This window comes from Chiloscyllium punctatum, chromosome 27, assembly GCF_047496795.1.
Source record: "Chiloscyllium punctatum isolate Juve2018m chromosome 27, sChiPun1.3, whole genome shotgun sequence".
Taxonomy (NCBI): domain Eukaryota; kingdom Metazoa; phylum Chordata; class Chondrichthyes; order Orectolobiformes; family Hemiscylliidae; genus Chiloscyllium; species Chiloscyllium punctatum.
The window spans coordinates 34,316,923-34,332,964 of NC_092765.1; the positions used below are offsets into that span (position 1 = coordinate 34,316,923).

Sequence of the window (16,042 nt, forward strand, 5' to 3'; positions counted from 1 at the left end):
GCTTATTCCACTTTGTGATTCACTGTTCAGTTTTCCACTTAATCGATAGTCTTTGAGCGGTGCACTGGTAAATTATTGGTTGGCTGACAAATGTACATTAATTGAACTCCATTCTTAGGTGGCCAATAAATGTAGCTGTGAAAATACAGCTGTAATTTATGTTGTTGTGAGATGCCTTTGTTTTTCCAGTCACTAGTGCCTTTTTTCCTATAATAAGAGCAGAAGCAATAAACATTTAGATTGTTTCAGATGACCATACTTTCATTTATTACAAGTAAATTATTTCCTTTGCGGCAGCTTTACACATAATTGTCAGAAATATAAATGCACAAAATCCACTTGCCTGTCTGATCCGAGCATGTTATTTTGAGAGCTCAATCACTCCAAAGTAGATCGTTATATTTATCACTGATTTGTTGCTCAATTTATTATGTATATGTCTATTAATGTTCTGTATAAACCAAGGTAAATTAGATGGCACATGATACAGTATAGGAGTGATTGTCTTTTGTGATATTCATGTTTATAATTCTTAGTCAGTCTTATGGCATCACAATGATGGTGTAAAAGCAAAGTACTGTGGATGCTGGAGATCAAGAATAAAAGCAAAAAGTGCTGAAGAAACCCAGCTGGCTGGAAATATCTGTGGAGAGAGAAATAAAGCCCGATATGTCCCCTCTTCAGTACTTAATATTGTTTGCCATGATCGCATCAAATTGTGGAACAAGCTCAAGGGTTGAACTGCTCCCAATTCCAATGTTTTTATGTTCTCTCCACAGATGCTGCCAGAACTGCTGAGTTTCTCCAGTATTTTGATTTTACCTCGATGCTGGTACAATTTTAATCCGAATGTTGGGAAACCTGAGGCCATAAACCAGTTTCTGGAGTTCATTTGACTGATCTGCACACATTACTACTGGCAGCAAAATCATTAACTGAAATTTTGTTGGCATTTCGAGGCAAGACCCAAAAACTCTTTATGACTTGTAAACTCTAGAAACTGAAATCAGTCTTTAGAATATTCTCTCACAAGTGGCTATATAAAAGTTTTACTGCGTCAAGGAAGTAACAAGTGGAGGTCAGATATTTTGCCACAGATAAGGAAGGAAGAATGGAGACAGCAACCTCGTACTGTTCCTAACTGAGGCCTTGCAGCTACTTAGTGATATTCTCTGGTGCCTTAAAGTAGCTTGATTTTTTGCCTTTGCACTTTCTAGGATAATTTCAGTACTTTGCACTTCATTACCAGCACCCATTACTTGATTTCTCAGAGAAATACTAAACAGAAAAAAAAGAGAAATAATTTGGTTCTGGTGATTTGATTTGTACCATCATGTTGTTAGGGCTGTATTTGTTTTGTTTGAGTAATCGTTTTACTGTATTCATGAATTGATGTTGTAATTAGCATTATAAATGTGTGTTAAGTTCACACACACATTTTCTGTGAAAGAGATTCCTTTGGAAAACAACATTGACAGGTACATGAGTAGGTGGCGATTTACTCCCAAAAGAATTTTAAACTTAGAGCGCATCAACTGAGCAAAAGCTCTGTGGGGTTTACTCACAGTTCCAGCAGAGAATGTACACTTTTCAGATGGCTTGCTCATTCTCTTTGTCATTTCCATGCAATGGCTTTCCCCACAGGCTATGTTGGCCTGGCCAAGGAAGCAACTTGCAAAGTGTAAATGGCAACAGCTTGTGTTGCACACTTAAAGGATTTGTTCATGCGTTCAGTGATTTAAAATAAATGATTCAGACATTTTCTCTGATCCTTCTGTGAAGTTGCACATCAGATGTATGGGAGGTAGTAGCGATAGCTGCACAGCTTCACAGGATCTGGAAATTTGATGAGAAATTCTAAATATGACCCTTTATGCCATATTCCTGTCTGCTTTGAAAGTTGCAATGTTTTTGAGCAGCTGTATTCAAAGCCACTAAATGAAAAATTAAGAGCTGCATCTGTTGAAAATCTGAAACAAAAAATGAAATAGCTGGAGAAACTCAACAGGTCTTTCACCAACTTTGCAGAGAAAGCAGTCAGCGGTTCAGATACATTGACCCTGCTTCAGAACTTCAAAGGACGTGGGTCTTTGTAAGGTTTAAATCAGTGTGTCTCATAATTCTTATTTTGTTAGTCTGTGGTTAATAAATTTTAGCATTCTGATCCAAGGTTTTTTTCCATCAATGGGAAACTTGACCACTATTCTTTATTGAGTGGTTTGTCCATATTCTGTGTAGGTTCATATCATTGCTACTATGGCCAGATGTGTTTATCCATAAATGAAAGCATAACGAAACACATTCGAAATTAATCAAGGGTGTGCAGTAACATAATTAGCATGGATGAAGTGTGCAGGCAGCCTCTAATGATTTTGCAAAGTCCTGAAATTTGTTAAATGTAAAATTTAATGGAAATGTTTGTCATCTTGACTGAGATGCACGATTAAAAACCAGCAGCAGCTATTGTTAGAGAGGGACAAAATAGTTGCAGTCAGATATAATCCTGAAATTTATTCTTAGTTGCAAGCTTGATGCGTTATTAAAATCTTTTTTTTTACAATTAGATGAAACACAAGACATTGATGGAATTGAATCAGAAGCAACTATAACAGCAATAACAGCAGCTACTGTGGTAAGAAAAGGCATTACTATCAAGTTTTTTTGCATAATTGACCCACATTGATCTGATTCTAACTTAATTTTGTGTTGAAGTTCTACCTATTGTCTAATTTAACATGCTTTTACTTCTCCTATTACTTTATTTCCCTCAAGTCTCAGCTGTGGCTCAATTAGTAGCACGTTTACCTGAATTGGTAGGGTATAGGCAAAATAACCCACTTCATTTTTTTCCATTGTGCATGCCTTTGAGGCATGTGCATGGCAGTGATTTCTGAAGCCAGATATCAATGTCTTGACGTGCTGATCAGCATACACAGAACTCAAACTGCTGGGTGACTTACAAAGGACACTAGTTATGGGTACAAGTCCCAACACTATAAGACCATAATATAGGAGCAGCATCAACTCACCAGCCCATTGAGTCTGCTTTGCCATTTGATCATGGCTGATCTGTTTCTCAACCCTAGTCTCTTGCCTTCTTCCCATAAACCTTGATCCCCACACCAATCAAGAACCTATCTATCTCTGTCTTAAATACACTCAGTGATTTGGCCTTCACAGCCCTCTGTGGCAATGAGTCCCAAGATTAAACACCCTTGATCCTTCTCATCTGAGTTCTAAAGGGTCATCTCTTCTCTTTGAGGCTGTGTCCTCGGGAAAGTCTCTCCTATGAGTGAAAGCATCTTGTCCACATCCATTCTATCCAAGCCTTTCAGTATTCTTTCGTTTCAATCAGAATTTCCCCATATCCTTCTCAATTCAATCGAGTACAGACCCATAGTCCTCAAGCACACCAAATGTGACAAATCCTTCATCTTTGAGATCATTCTTGTAATCTAACTTGGATGTCCTGTAATGCTTGCATATCCATCCTTAGATATGGGGCCCAGAACTGCCCCCAGTATTCCAAATGCAATCTGACTAGAGCCTTATACACCTTCAGCAGAATATCTTTGCTCTTGTAGTCTAGCCCTCTTGGAATAAATGTAAACATTGCATTTCCCTTCCTAATTGCCAGCTGAACCTACATGTTAATATTAGAATCCTGAACTAGGCCTCCCATGTCCCGTAGTGCTTCAGATTTCTGAAACATTTCCTCCTTTAGAAAAGAATCTGTGCCTCTATTCTTCCCACCGAAGTGCATAAACTCACATTTTCCCACAATGTATCCCATCTTCCACTTCCTTGCGCACAGTCCAGGCCTATCCAAATCCTTCTGCAGCCTCTCCACTTCTTCAACACTCCCTAACTTAGTAACAATTCACTCCGTTCCTTTGTCCGGTTCCTTCGTTATTGTATAAAGTCAATAGTTGTGGTCCCAACACTGCCACGTGGAATTCTTCTCGAGTCTGGTTGCCATTTTAAAAAAGTATACTTTATCCCTACTCTCTGCTTTCTGCCAATCAGCCAATCCTTTATCCATGCCAGCACCTTGTTCTTATTTAGCAGCTTTCTGTGTGGCACTTTGTCAAAAGGCTTCTGGAAATCCAAATAGACCATAACCACTGGATATCCTTCTACTAACTTGCTCATTACCACCTCAAAGAATTCCAGCAGTTTTGTCAGCTATGACTTCTACCTGATGAAGTCATGCTGACTCAACCCAATTTTACTGTGCACTTCCAAATAGTCCACAATCTCATGATAATGGACTCTCAAATCTTACCAAAGACTGAGGTCAGACTGACCGGCCTATAATTTGCTATCTTCTGATTCCCTTCTGAACCAGGAGCTACATTAGCCATTTTCCAGTCTTCTGAGACCCTCCTGACTCCAGAATTTCTGAAATATCACCACCAATGTCTCTACAGTCTCCTCAGCACTCTCGTTCAGAACTCACGGATGTAGTCTGGGTGATTTATCCACCTCGAGACCTTTCAGCTTGCCAGCACCTCATTAGTGATGGCTATGACATTCCACTCTGCCTGCTGACTCTCCTGTTTCTGTATGCTAAGGTATCTTTCACCATGAAGATTGTTGCAAAGTCCTCAATCAGTTCCTCCGTCATTTCTTTGCTCCCTGTGGCTACTTCCCTAGCCACACTTTCCAGTGGTCCAATAGGCACTCTTGCCGCCTCTTATCTTATATAGCTTGAAAAGCTCTTACAATCATCTTTTATGTTTCTTGCTAACTTGCTGTCATATTTCATCTTCTCCCCATTTACTGCTTTTCTAGTTATCCTCTACTGATTTTTTGAAGGTTTCTCAATCCTCTGGCTTACCACATTATATGCTTTTTCTTTTGCTTTAATGCTGTCCCTGACTTCCATTGTCAGCCATGGTTGCCCCATACTTGTACAAGTATATTTATACCTTGAGGTGAATTTCTGGTTTGCTTCCCGAATGACTCGCAGAAACTACTGCCATTGCTGCTCCACTGTCTTCCCTGCTCGGTTCTCCTTCAAATTAAATCTGACCAGCTCATCCCTCGTCTTTGTAGCTACCTTGACTAAATTACAATAGTCAGTTTTACTATAATGTATGTTTCCTCAATATGAATTGCTTTTAACGCAGTTGAAGAATTTAGACTGTTAGTGAGTTTTGAGAAGATTTGTAGCTCAGGTTGAGGTTCTGGATATAGGTTTGCTTGCTGAGCTGGAAGGTTCGTCTTCAGATGGTTCGTCACCATACTAGGTAACGTCTTCAGTGAGCCTCCGAATGAAGCACTGGTGGTGTAACTCGCTTGCTCTTTATGTTTGAGATTCCTTTGGATTGATGTCATTTCCTGTAGTGACAAACACTACATTGGACAAACAGGCAGAAAACTAGCCACCGGGATACATGAACATCAACTAGCCACAAAATGACATGACCCACTCTCACTAGTATCCGTACATACGGATGAGGAAGGACGCCATTTTGACTGGGACAACACTTCCATCCTAGGAAGAGCCAAACTGAGACATGCATGAGAATTCCTAGAAGCATGGCATTCCAATTGGAACTCTATCAACAAACTTGGATCCCATCTACCACCTGCTGAGAAAAAGAACAGGAAGTGACATTACCATAGGAAGTGATGTCACCACAAGAAATGACATCACCAACCCAAGCAAACTCAAACATATAAATGGAAAGCAGACTATACCACCAGTGCTTCATTCGGTGGCCCACCGAAGATGTTACTTAGTATGGTGACGAAATGTCTGGAACGAACCTTCCAGCTCAGCGAGCAAGCCTACTTTAAGAATTTAAACTGTTATTTGCAGAATGCAAGTTTCCTTGCCTATATTAGCTGCAATGCGATTCCGGTCCCATTAGTCTAAATGGCTCAATTATTGTGTGATTTTCTTATAATATGAGATTGCACGGGAACTGGACTTATAGCATTACAGAGGAACCTTGATTATCCAGCATACAATTTTCCGAATATCGGATTATCCGGCAAGATCGCATGGTCCCGATACTTGGCTAAACTATGTTATCCGGCATTCGATTATCCAGAATTCGATTTACCGAACAAATTGCTCCCCAACTGTGTCCTTTGGATAATCGAGGTTCCTTTGAAAATATCAGAACTGACTATACTGTTACATCTGATTGCAGCTTCTTCCTCAAACTGCAGGGTGAATCCCATCATATTAAGATCACAGCTCCTGAGAGGTTCCTTCAATTTAAGCTCCCTTTATCCCGAATTGCCTGTGCCACAAGCTGCTACAAAAAACCATCCGATAGCCATTTCATAAATTCCTTTTCTAGAGGTCTGCTATCAACCTGATTTTCTCGGTACCCATGATTATTGTAATCGTGCTTTTCTTAAATGCCTTTTCTATCTCACAATTTAGTTTCTTCCCTACATCCTGACTACTGCAGGGAGACCTGAATTCTACTCACACAAAATCTCAGCTTTCTGACTCTGTATTACTTCCTGCTATCGACTTAATTGTATTCCTTACTAACATGGCAACCTGCTCCTTCTGGCCATCTGTCTGTTCTTGCGAGAGGACATACATCCTTGGATATTCAGTTCCCAGCCCTAATCCCCTTGCAGTCACATCTGTGATACCTCTAACATTGTACGGGGCAATTTCAATTCTGCACTACAACCTCATTTATCTTGTTTCATATATTCTGTGTACTTAAGTACAACACCTTTTGTTGGCCTTTGACTGCCCCCCTCCACACATGGTTGTCTGCTGTACCTGGAGTTCGATTCCTGATCATTCAAATATTGTTTGTTCTATTACTCGTTGTGGAAACTTTAATAACTTTTGCTTAGTTCTACCCCATAACTTCCTCCATAATTTTCAATGCAGCAGAACTTCCTCCCCCCACCCCCCCATCCCAAACCACAACACCACTTTTTAATTTAAAGACTTATCCACAGCTTTAGTTATGCAATTCGCCAGCACTCCACATAGGGAGCAAGAATTTCAAACCTGTTAAACAAGCTCAACACTGAGGCTCCTTCAGCATTACATCCTGGATCGATCTACCTGGCTCATATTTTCCTGTCCCTGACCACTGATTGAATTTGAGGTAGTTAATCTAAGGGCTGTGACTGCCTCCTGTACAGTGTCCAAGTAACTCTTTGCCCCTCGTTGACTTGTGGCTGTATTCAAAACTCAAACTCCAGCTTATCAACTCTGAGCTGGAATTCCTCCAACACTTTTTACATACAGTGACTATGAACCGTAATGTGGTCCACCAGTTCCCACATTGAGCAGTTACAACACATCATCTCTATTTTAATTACTTAATTCTTAATTTGAATGTCAAAAAGTTCGTACGCTTCTTTTAGATTGCATCTTGTAAATATTTCCCCTATTTCCCTTTGATCTGAAAGTAACCTGTAATCGTCAAATTAGCTCCTAAGATCAACCAATGAACTGACAGTTTATCTGTGAGGTCACACTTTTGTGCTGGGTCCCTGATCCTGGATTTCATCCTGTTAAAAGTCAGCCACACCAAAAGCAAGTACCTCTTTCGCTCTGCAGAGAACCCCCAATTTGTCTCCAAATTCCCTGAATTGTATACTCACTCAGGCTGTATCTCACTGTGGTTGTGACCTCTCCCTCCTTGACTGGCGAAGCTTACTTATACCAAGCCATGATTTCAGCACACAAGTCAAGCCTAAACACTTTGAGGGAGTGCTGAGTCCGTCTGGAGATGTCATCTTTAACAGGAGATGTTGCATTACGACCCTGTCTGGCCCTTCAGGTGGACATATAAGCAAGGCTTGCCACAGTTTTGATTAGCAGGGGACTTATCTCCAGCTTGCTGAGCAATATTTATCCAGTAATCAACATTCTCAAAGCAGATTATATGGTCATTATCGCAATACTGTTTGTGGGACTTTTCTGTGCATACGTTGGCTTTTTTCCTTCTCCGCATTACAATAATAATGACACTTCAAAAATGCTTTGTAACTTATGAGGTGCGATATAAATGAGGGTCTTTATTGCTTGTGCCGACCAGTTGTATTTAACCAGTTTGTGCAATGTAAAAAAGAAATGTTTCCTTAGCTGATAAGGTAACATATTAAGAACTTAGATTTAAATTATAATGAATAATTAAATTAAATTAAAAAATAAATGGTGCTGGTCATCAACATTTTAAACACTGAACAGCTTCAAGAGCATGCAGTCCTATTAGGCTTAATATAGACATACTTCTAATATTCTTCCACTGAATTTTAATTTAATATCTTGATCTTTTTGCTGCAAAATAATAATGGATGTAACAGCTCACAGCTGATCTTTGCTTAAAAGTCTGTGGTGCGTAAGCAGCCAGTTTGACTTAAAGATCACTTTCCCATGAATTATTTGGTTCCTTTTCTGAGAAGTTCATAGCTATAGTGTGAAAGAAATGTGTAAAATTTAATTTAATTAGGCAGCCCTCAAAACTACTTGACTGCTTATCAGTGAAAATAATCATTTTACCTGGAGATCATTGTAAGCAAATTACATTGTGATCTTTTTTCTTAAACTTCACCAATACAGTTTGACAAATCCATTTTAAATGTAGATAATTTTGTGATATAGCAGGACTGAGTTATTTGTAGAAATTGAAGTAATTATTCCATCTTAACAGATTGAAATTAATTTACGAGCTTCTTTACTTCAGGACACCTAAATTTTATTGTACGCAACTTTAGAAAGGATTCAAATTGCTATTTCAAATAAAATATCCCTAGCTAGAACATTGCAGTAGTTTATTCCCATAATATGGTTCAATCCATGTTTCTTTTTACATAACTTCAAATACACTCCTTCCAAGCCCCTCAAAGCCGCATATGTGTCTAATATCCTGTTAAGCTAAGATGTTTTCAAGGCCTATGCTTCAGCTGGTCAGCAGGAGCAAATTTCCATCCAATGGAGTTTGTGCTCTGAAGCTGAAAACATAAAATAAGTTGAATAAAATTGGTCAATCATTTTCAATGAAATGAATACCTCAACTAGTAGGCTGCTCTGGAAGGTTAGATCATATGGGTTCAGGGGGAGCTAGCAAATTGGATACACAATTGGCTTGATGGTAGGAAGCAGAGAGTAATCATGGAATGATGCTTGTTGGACTGGAGGCCCGTGACTAGTGGCATACTTCGAGTCAGTGCTGGGCCCGTTGCTGTTTGTTAACTATATCAGTGATGTGGATAAGAATGTAAAAGGCATGATTAGTAAGTTTGCAAGTGACGCTGAATTGGTGGTATCGGAGATAGTGAGGAAGGTTATCAGAAATTGCACCAGGACCTTGATCAGCTGGGGAAGTGGGCCAAGAAATGGCACACGGAGTTTAATGTAGATAAATGTGAGATCTTGCATTTTGGAAAATCAGATCAAGGTAGGAATTTCATGTTGAATGGTAGGGTCTAAAGGAGTGCGGTGGAATAGAGGGACCTTGGAGTTCAAGTTCACAGTTCCCTGAAAGTGGAGTCAGAGGTAGACAGGGCAGTGAAGAAGGCTTTTGGCACACTGGCCTTCATCATCAGGGCATTGAGTATAGAAGTTGGGAAGTCATGTTGCAGTTGTATAGGATGTTGGTGAGGCCGCACCTGGATTATTCTGTTGGTCACTTTGCTATAGAAAGGATGTTATTAAGCTGAAAAGAGTGCAGAAGAAAGTTACAAGGATGTTGTGAAGACTCAAGGGTTTGAGAGACAGGGGGAGGTTGGACAAGCTAGGACATTTTTATTTAGAGTGTTAGAGACTGAAGGGGGATCTTATGGAAGTGTATAAGATCATGAGATGCATGGATAGGGTGAATGTATTCAGTCTTTTGTCCAATGTTGGGGAATTGAGGACTATAGGGCATCAGTTTAAGGTTAGAAGGGAAAGAATAAAAGGGAACCTGAGGGGCAAAGTTTTTACACAGAGTGTACACATATGGAATGAGCTGCCAGTGGAAGTGGTTGAGGTGGGTACAGTAACAACATTTAAAAGGCATTTGGACAAGTACATGGGTAGGAAAGGTTTAGAACGATTTGGAAATGGGGTTAGCATGGATGGACATTTTGGTCGGCGTGGACCAGATTAGGCCAATGGGCCTGTCTCCGTGTTGTTGGCCTCAATGACTCTCAGGTAATTTGAATGAAGTGATTAAACTCGCAATGGTTGGTGAGCTAAACTTCAGATATAAACATTAAGGAGTTAAAAGAGTTTTCACAGAATTTTTTTTCTAGGAAAAGAGTTCAAATTTACACCGACATACTGAAGCTCTTAAAAGCGCTTCCAACTCAATTTTTATACCGGGTATGAAAATAAAAGATGAACCTTTAGATGAAGGATATGAGAAAGCCTTGGCACCACAAGAAGGTGCAAGAATTAAGGACGAACCTGATTCTTTACAGGTATAGTTAAGTTGTTTTATCTCTTGTTCTATTGTTATTATTCATATTAAAAGCTGAACAAGTAAAATGAAGAATAAGGTAATAAGGTGTTCTATAATGTTATTACAAGTTAAATACAAATTTAGTGCCTTTTAGCAATGCTGAATTTAGCACAGATATGTTATTCTTTGCATTGGAGCCCTTCTTTTGCATTTGCTATTAATTCACAGAACAGCCTTCACATTGCTTGGATAATGCTATATTTCTGCAAGTAATGACAGGGTGAAATGGAACAATTTTTCCAGCTCCAAGTGTATTCATGCTTTACCCTCAAAGAAAATAAATTTTATTTTTGATGCAAGAACACCATAATTGTTGTTTTCCAACATAAAAGTAGTTTGCAGCTTCAGTTTTCTCTTTTAAAGTCAACCATTATTATTCTTGCTGAAACCACAGACAATTGATGTTGATTAGGTGTTCCTTTGTGGGAGCATGTCTGTGCTTGAAATAATTCACAGTGGTATTGGATAGTGATTGGAAATCCTGGTTTACTTTTCAAACCTTTGGCGTGGTGATTCAGTGGTTAGCATTGTTGTCTTTCAGCACCAGGAACCCAGGTTCAATTCCAGCCTTGGACGACTGTCTGTGGAGTTTGCACATTCTGCTCGTGTCTATATGGATTTCCCCCGGGTACTGCAGTTTCTGTCCACAAACCAAAGATGTTCATGTTAGGTGGATTGGCCGTACTAAATTGCCCATCGTGTCCAGGGATGTGCAGGCTAGGTAGGTTAGCCATGGAAATTGCAGGGTGATAAGGGTACTGGGTGTGGGTGGGATGCTCTTCGGACTGTCTGTGTGGGCTCGATGGGCCAAATGGCCTATTTCCATAATGTAGGGATTCTATGATCATTTCCAGTCTGCATATACTAAAGTTATGTACATCTGCTCACTTGGCAAGTGCATTCCACAAAATAATAACCTTTTGACTGAAAGATTACTTCCCATCTCTGCCTTCAATGAGAGGCCCCTCATTTATAAACTATGTCCCCTATTTGTACCCTCTCCCACAAGGAGAAACACTCTTTTTGCATTCACCCTGTCAAGTCCTCTCAGGAGTTTGAGTATCTCAGTAAGACCACTTGTCATTATTTTAAACTGCAAAGGATACAGGCCCAATCTGCCTAACTTTGCTCATAAGGTAACTTCTTTATGCTGGTAGTCAGACGTGTAAACCTTCTCTATGTTGCTAATGGAACCAAGTCCTTTCCTAAATAAGGATACCAAACTGTACATGGAAATCCAGATGTGATCTTATCAACCCCATAACAATTGTAGCAGAAGGAGGTATAGTTAGTAAGTTTGCAGATGACGCCAAAATTGGGGGTGCAGTGGATAGCGAAGAAGGGTACTTCACAGTACAATGGGGCCTTGATATGATGGGCCAATCGGTTGAGGGTGGCTAATTGAGTTTAATTTAGATAAATGTGAGGTGCTGCATTTTGGAAAAACAAATCAGAGCAGGACTTCTACACTGAATGGTAAGGTCCTAGGGAGTGTTTCTGAACAAAGAGACCTTGAAATGCAGGTTCATAGTTTCTTGAAAGTAGAGTCGCAGGTAGATAGGATAGTGAAGAAGGCATTTGTTATGCTTTCCTTTATTGGTCAGAGCATTCAGTATAGGTGTTGGGAGGTCATATTGCAGCTGTACAGTACATTGGTTAGGCCGCTTTTGGAATATTGCTTACAATTCTGGTCTCCTTCCTATTGGAAGGATGTTGCAAAACTTGAAACGGTTCAAAAAAGACTTACAAGGATGTTGCCAGGATTGGAGGATTTGAGCTACAGGGAGAGGCTGAATAGGCTGGGTCTGTTTTCCCTGGAGCATCGAAGGCTGACGGGTGGCCTACTAGAGGTTTATCAAATCATGAGGAGCATCGATAAGATAGGTAGGCGAAGTCTTTTCCCTCTGATGGGGGAGTCCAGAGCTACAGTGCATAGGTTTAGGGTGAGAGGAGAAAGCTATGAAGGGGACCCTCGGGGACAACTTTTCCACGTAAAGGGTAGTGCGTGTATGGAATGAACTTCAAGAGAAAATGGTGGAGGCTGGTACAAATACAGCATTTAAAAGGCATCTGGATGGGTATATGAATAGGAAGTGTTTAGAGGAATATGGTCCAAGTGCTAGGAAATAGGACAAGATTAGGTTAGGATAACTGGTCGGCATGGAAGAGTTTGACCGAAGTGTCTTTGTCTGTGCTGTACATCTCTATGACTCCATAACTTCCCTATTTTTATTTTCCACCTCCTTTGCAATAGATGGCTCTATTCTATTTGCCTTCCAAGTCACTTGCTGTACCTGCATATTAATCTCTGTGGCTCAGATTTCTGTAATTTCTCCATTTAATAATATGTTCTTTGCTATTTGATCAGCTATTATGGAAAGTTCATGTTTTACTACATTTTACTCCAATTCCCGCGTTTTTGCCCAATCACTGAACCAATTTATTCATTTGCAAACTGCTTATTTCCACTTCATGTGTTAGTGTCCTACTTGCCTTTGAATCATCAGCCAATTCAGTTACTATTTTGTTTGTCCATTCATCTAAGTAATTGAGATAGATATTAAGGAGTGAGGCCCCAGCACTGATTGCTGTGGCACTCCACTGGTTACATCTTGCCAACCTGAAAACAACCCATTTATGTTTAATCTGTTTCCTTTAAGCCAACCAGCCCGCTGTTGAGACTTTTACATCTTGCACAATGAGGTCTCATTTTATGTTGTAATCTTTGATGTGGCACCTTGTCAAAAGTCTTCTGGAAATCCAAATGCACCTCCTTCACACACATTCTCTGGGAAAAAATATTAGTCTGCTTGTAATTTCCTGCTTTTTCTCTCTTTCTTTTTATGAATGGAGGAGTTACAGTCACTATTTTTCATTCTGATGGGAGCTCCCCAGAATCCATGGAACATTATAAATTTAAAAGAAGCGACCACTTTTAAGCCCTGAGGATCAAGTCCATCAGAACCATACATTTTATTAACATTAAATTCTAATGCAGGTAGTTCTCCTATAACACCGTAGTTGCATTCTAGCAAAATCTTGCTTTATAGAAAATCACTTAATACAAAGAAAAGTGGGGTTCAGGGCAGACCAGCAAACCTATCACTCATGACTGCTCAAAAAGCACCTGAATGTCTAACACAAAATAAAGGTTGAAATCATATTAACGAAACAAAAGTAAGTTTAACACGGTACATTTAAAAAAAATAAGAAAGCTGCTCTCTGTACAGTACCTCTCTCAGAAAGCTGCTCTGTTGGCAGCTGACATCGGCGCATGCGCAGAAAGGCACGAAGACCAGCACCAACGTTGCGCATGTGCAGGCACTGTTGCATGCACAGAACGGTAAGAACATCGGCGCATGCGCAGAACAGCATGGAGATTTCGGTGTGCACCTCGACACATGCGCAGGACGAAGTGCGCGAACCGATTCCCGCTGAAATCACGCTATTGCCAACGGAGGTAAGCGTTCTCAAAAATACCATTCCCTACTTCAGCAACATTATAGTCAAATCGCGCTGCCGAAACACATGTTTTCCCAGAACGAGCAGTAATATAATTTTCTAAGCACCTTTTCCATGGTTTTTGTAATTTTTTCAAAATAGTTCTTTCTTCCCTTTCACCTCATGATTTACACATGCTTCTGGAGTGTTTTGTTATCTCCTACAGTGAAGACAGACACTGAATATATCTTCAGCGCATCTGCTGTTTATTCTTTCCTATTATTAGAACCCTAATCAGATTGTGGAGGACCATTGAGCACTGTAGTTACTCTTTTCCTTTTTAAGTACCTCTATAAATTTTTTATTCAAACTAGCTTTCTCTCATAATGTAATTTCTCCCTCCTTCTTATTCTTATCGTCATTCTTTGCTTTTGTTTTATATTCCATCCAGAATAATAAGCTTTTTTCAATGTGATACCATGTTTAATCTTTTGTGGTTTTCCATGAATGATGCATCCTTTTCCTGGAGCCTGACTTTCTTAATGGAATGTATTTTTACTGAGGTTTATGAAATCTTCTTTCACTGCACCTCTACTGACCTATCCCTTAATGAACTTGCTGGTTCACTTTTCTGTCTTCTAAGCCTGATTCTTGCCTTAATTTAACTTCAAGGCACTGGTCTTAGACCCACAAGTTTCTCCCTCAAATCGAAAGTGAAATTTAATTATGTTGTAACAGATGCTTACATCATGAGGGTTTTAATTAATTCTGTCTCGTTAACCTTACCAGGTCTCGAATAACCCGTACAGTTATCATGTCTTGAATATGTCACTCTCCAAAACTCTCCTAAAAATATGCTACAAACTAAGTTTCCAGTCTACCTTTGCTAATCTGATTAGTCCAGTCTATATATAGACTAAAGTCACCCATGATTATTGCCGTATCGTTTTTACAAGCCTGTATTATTTCCTACCATGTACCCCATCCAGCAGTGCAGTTACTATTGGAGAGCCTATAATCTAGTCCCACAAGTGACGACTTCTACTTTCTACTTTTTAACTCTCCCCAAACTGATTCTCTCTTTGACCTTTAGAATTAGAGTCCCTTCACTATTTTAACAATGCCATACTTTGTCAGAGCTGTGCCATAACCTTGTCTTAGCTCCTTATCCTTCTGAAATGTCGTGTCCTCTTGAATATTCAAATTCCAGTCTTATTCATCTTCTAGCTGTGTGTTTGTGATGGTTGTGAGATCATCCATCTTTTTATTTCAGATAATTGATTCATGTTGTTATGAATGCTACCTGCATGCCTGCTTCTTGTCCATTGACCAAACTTCTTTCCATGTTAGTACCCTACATGATCCCTTTCCCTGCCTATTAACCCAATATGTGGCCTTTTGGAAATCCTAGTAAAATGCATCTACTGGTTTCGCTTTATCTAGTTTACAAGTTAGAACAGTATAGCTTCCATTTTCCCCACTTCCAGTGCCCCATGATTCACTCAGAACATATTTCTTCTATGCCAGTCTTAAGCCAGATATTCATCTACCCAATTTACCCTTGGACAATCGGTTTTTGCCTTGTCATAACCCAGAGATCATTACCTTTGACAAATGCCTTTTAATTTTGCTTTTCATTGCTTGTATTCCCTATACAGAACCTCTTTCCTGGCCCTATCTATGTCATTGGTACTTACGTGGACTGTGACAACTGGATTCTCCTCACCCCATTGGAAGTTTCTGTGCAACCCAGAGCATGTATTCTGAATCCTGCTACAGGGCAAGCAACACAGATTTCTAGATTTTTGCTTTTTGGTGCAAAGAACTGTGTGTCCGTTTCCTGACTCTACTGTTATAGAGTCACAGAGATGTACAGCATGGAAACAGACCCTTTAGTCCAATTCGTCCATGCCGACCTGATATCCTAAATTAATCTCGTCCCATTTGCCAGCACTTGGCCTGTAACCCCGTAAATCCTTCCTATTCATGTACGCATCCAGATGCATTTTAAATGTTCCACCACTTCCACTGGCAGTGTCCTGTTTTATCACCCCATTCCTATTAACTACCTAACTTGAATGGATTCCTGTGCCACTCTGCTGTGGTCGCTGTGCACATCCACCTTGCAGGTCCTGCTTTGTTTATATTTTTTGTTT

The 16,042-nt window shown here is 39.8% G+C and overlaps 1 protein-coding gene across 13 annotated transcripts in view; it reads left to right on the forward strand.

Annotated features, from left to right (window-relative positions):
- LOC140453642 (zinc finger MYM-type protein 4-like) overlaps positions 1–16,042 on the forward strand; it is a 202,647-nt gene that overhangs the window by 129,793 nt on the left and 56,812 nt on the right. For 11 of the 13 annotated variants that reach the window (XM_072548508.1, XM_072548513.1, XM_072548510.1 and 8 more), the window contains 2 exons: positions 2,565–2,632; positions 10,237–10,404. In XM_072548508.1, the coding sequence (XP_072404609.1) occupies positions 2,565–2,632; positions 10,237–10,404 (236 nt within the window). The remainder of the gene's footprint in view (positions 1–2,564; positions 2,633–10,236; positions 10,405–16,042) is intronic. The other 2 variants (XM_072548514.1, XM_072548518.1) reach the window with 1 other exon arrangement.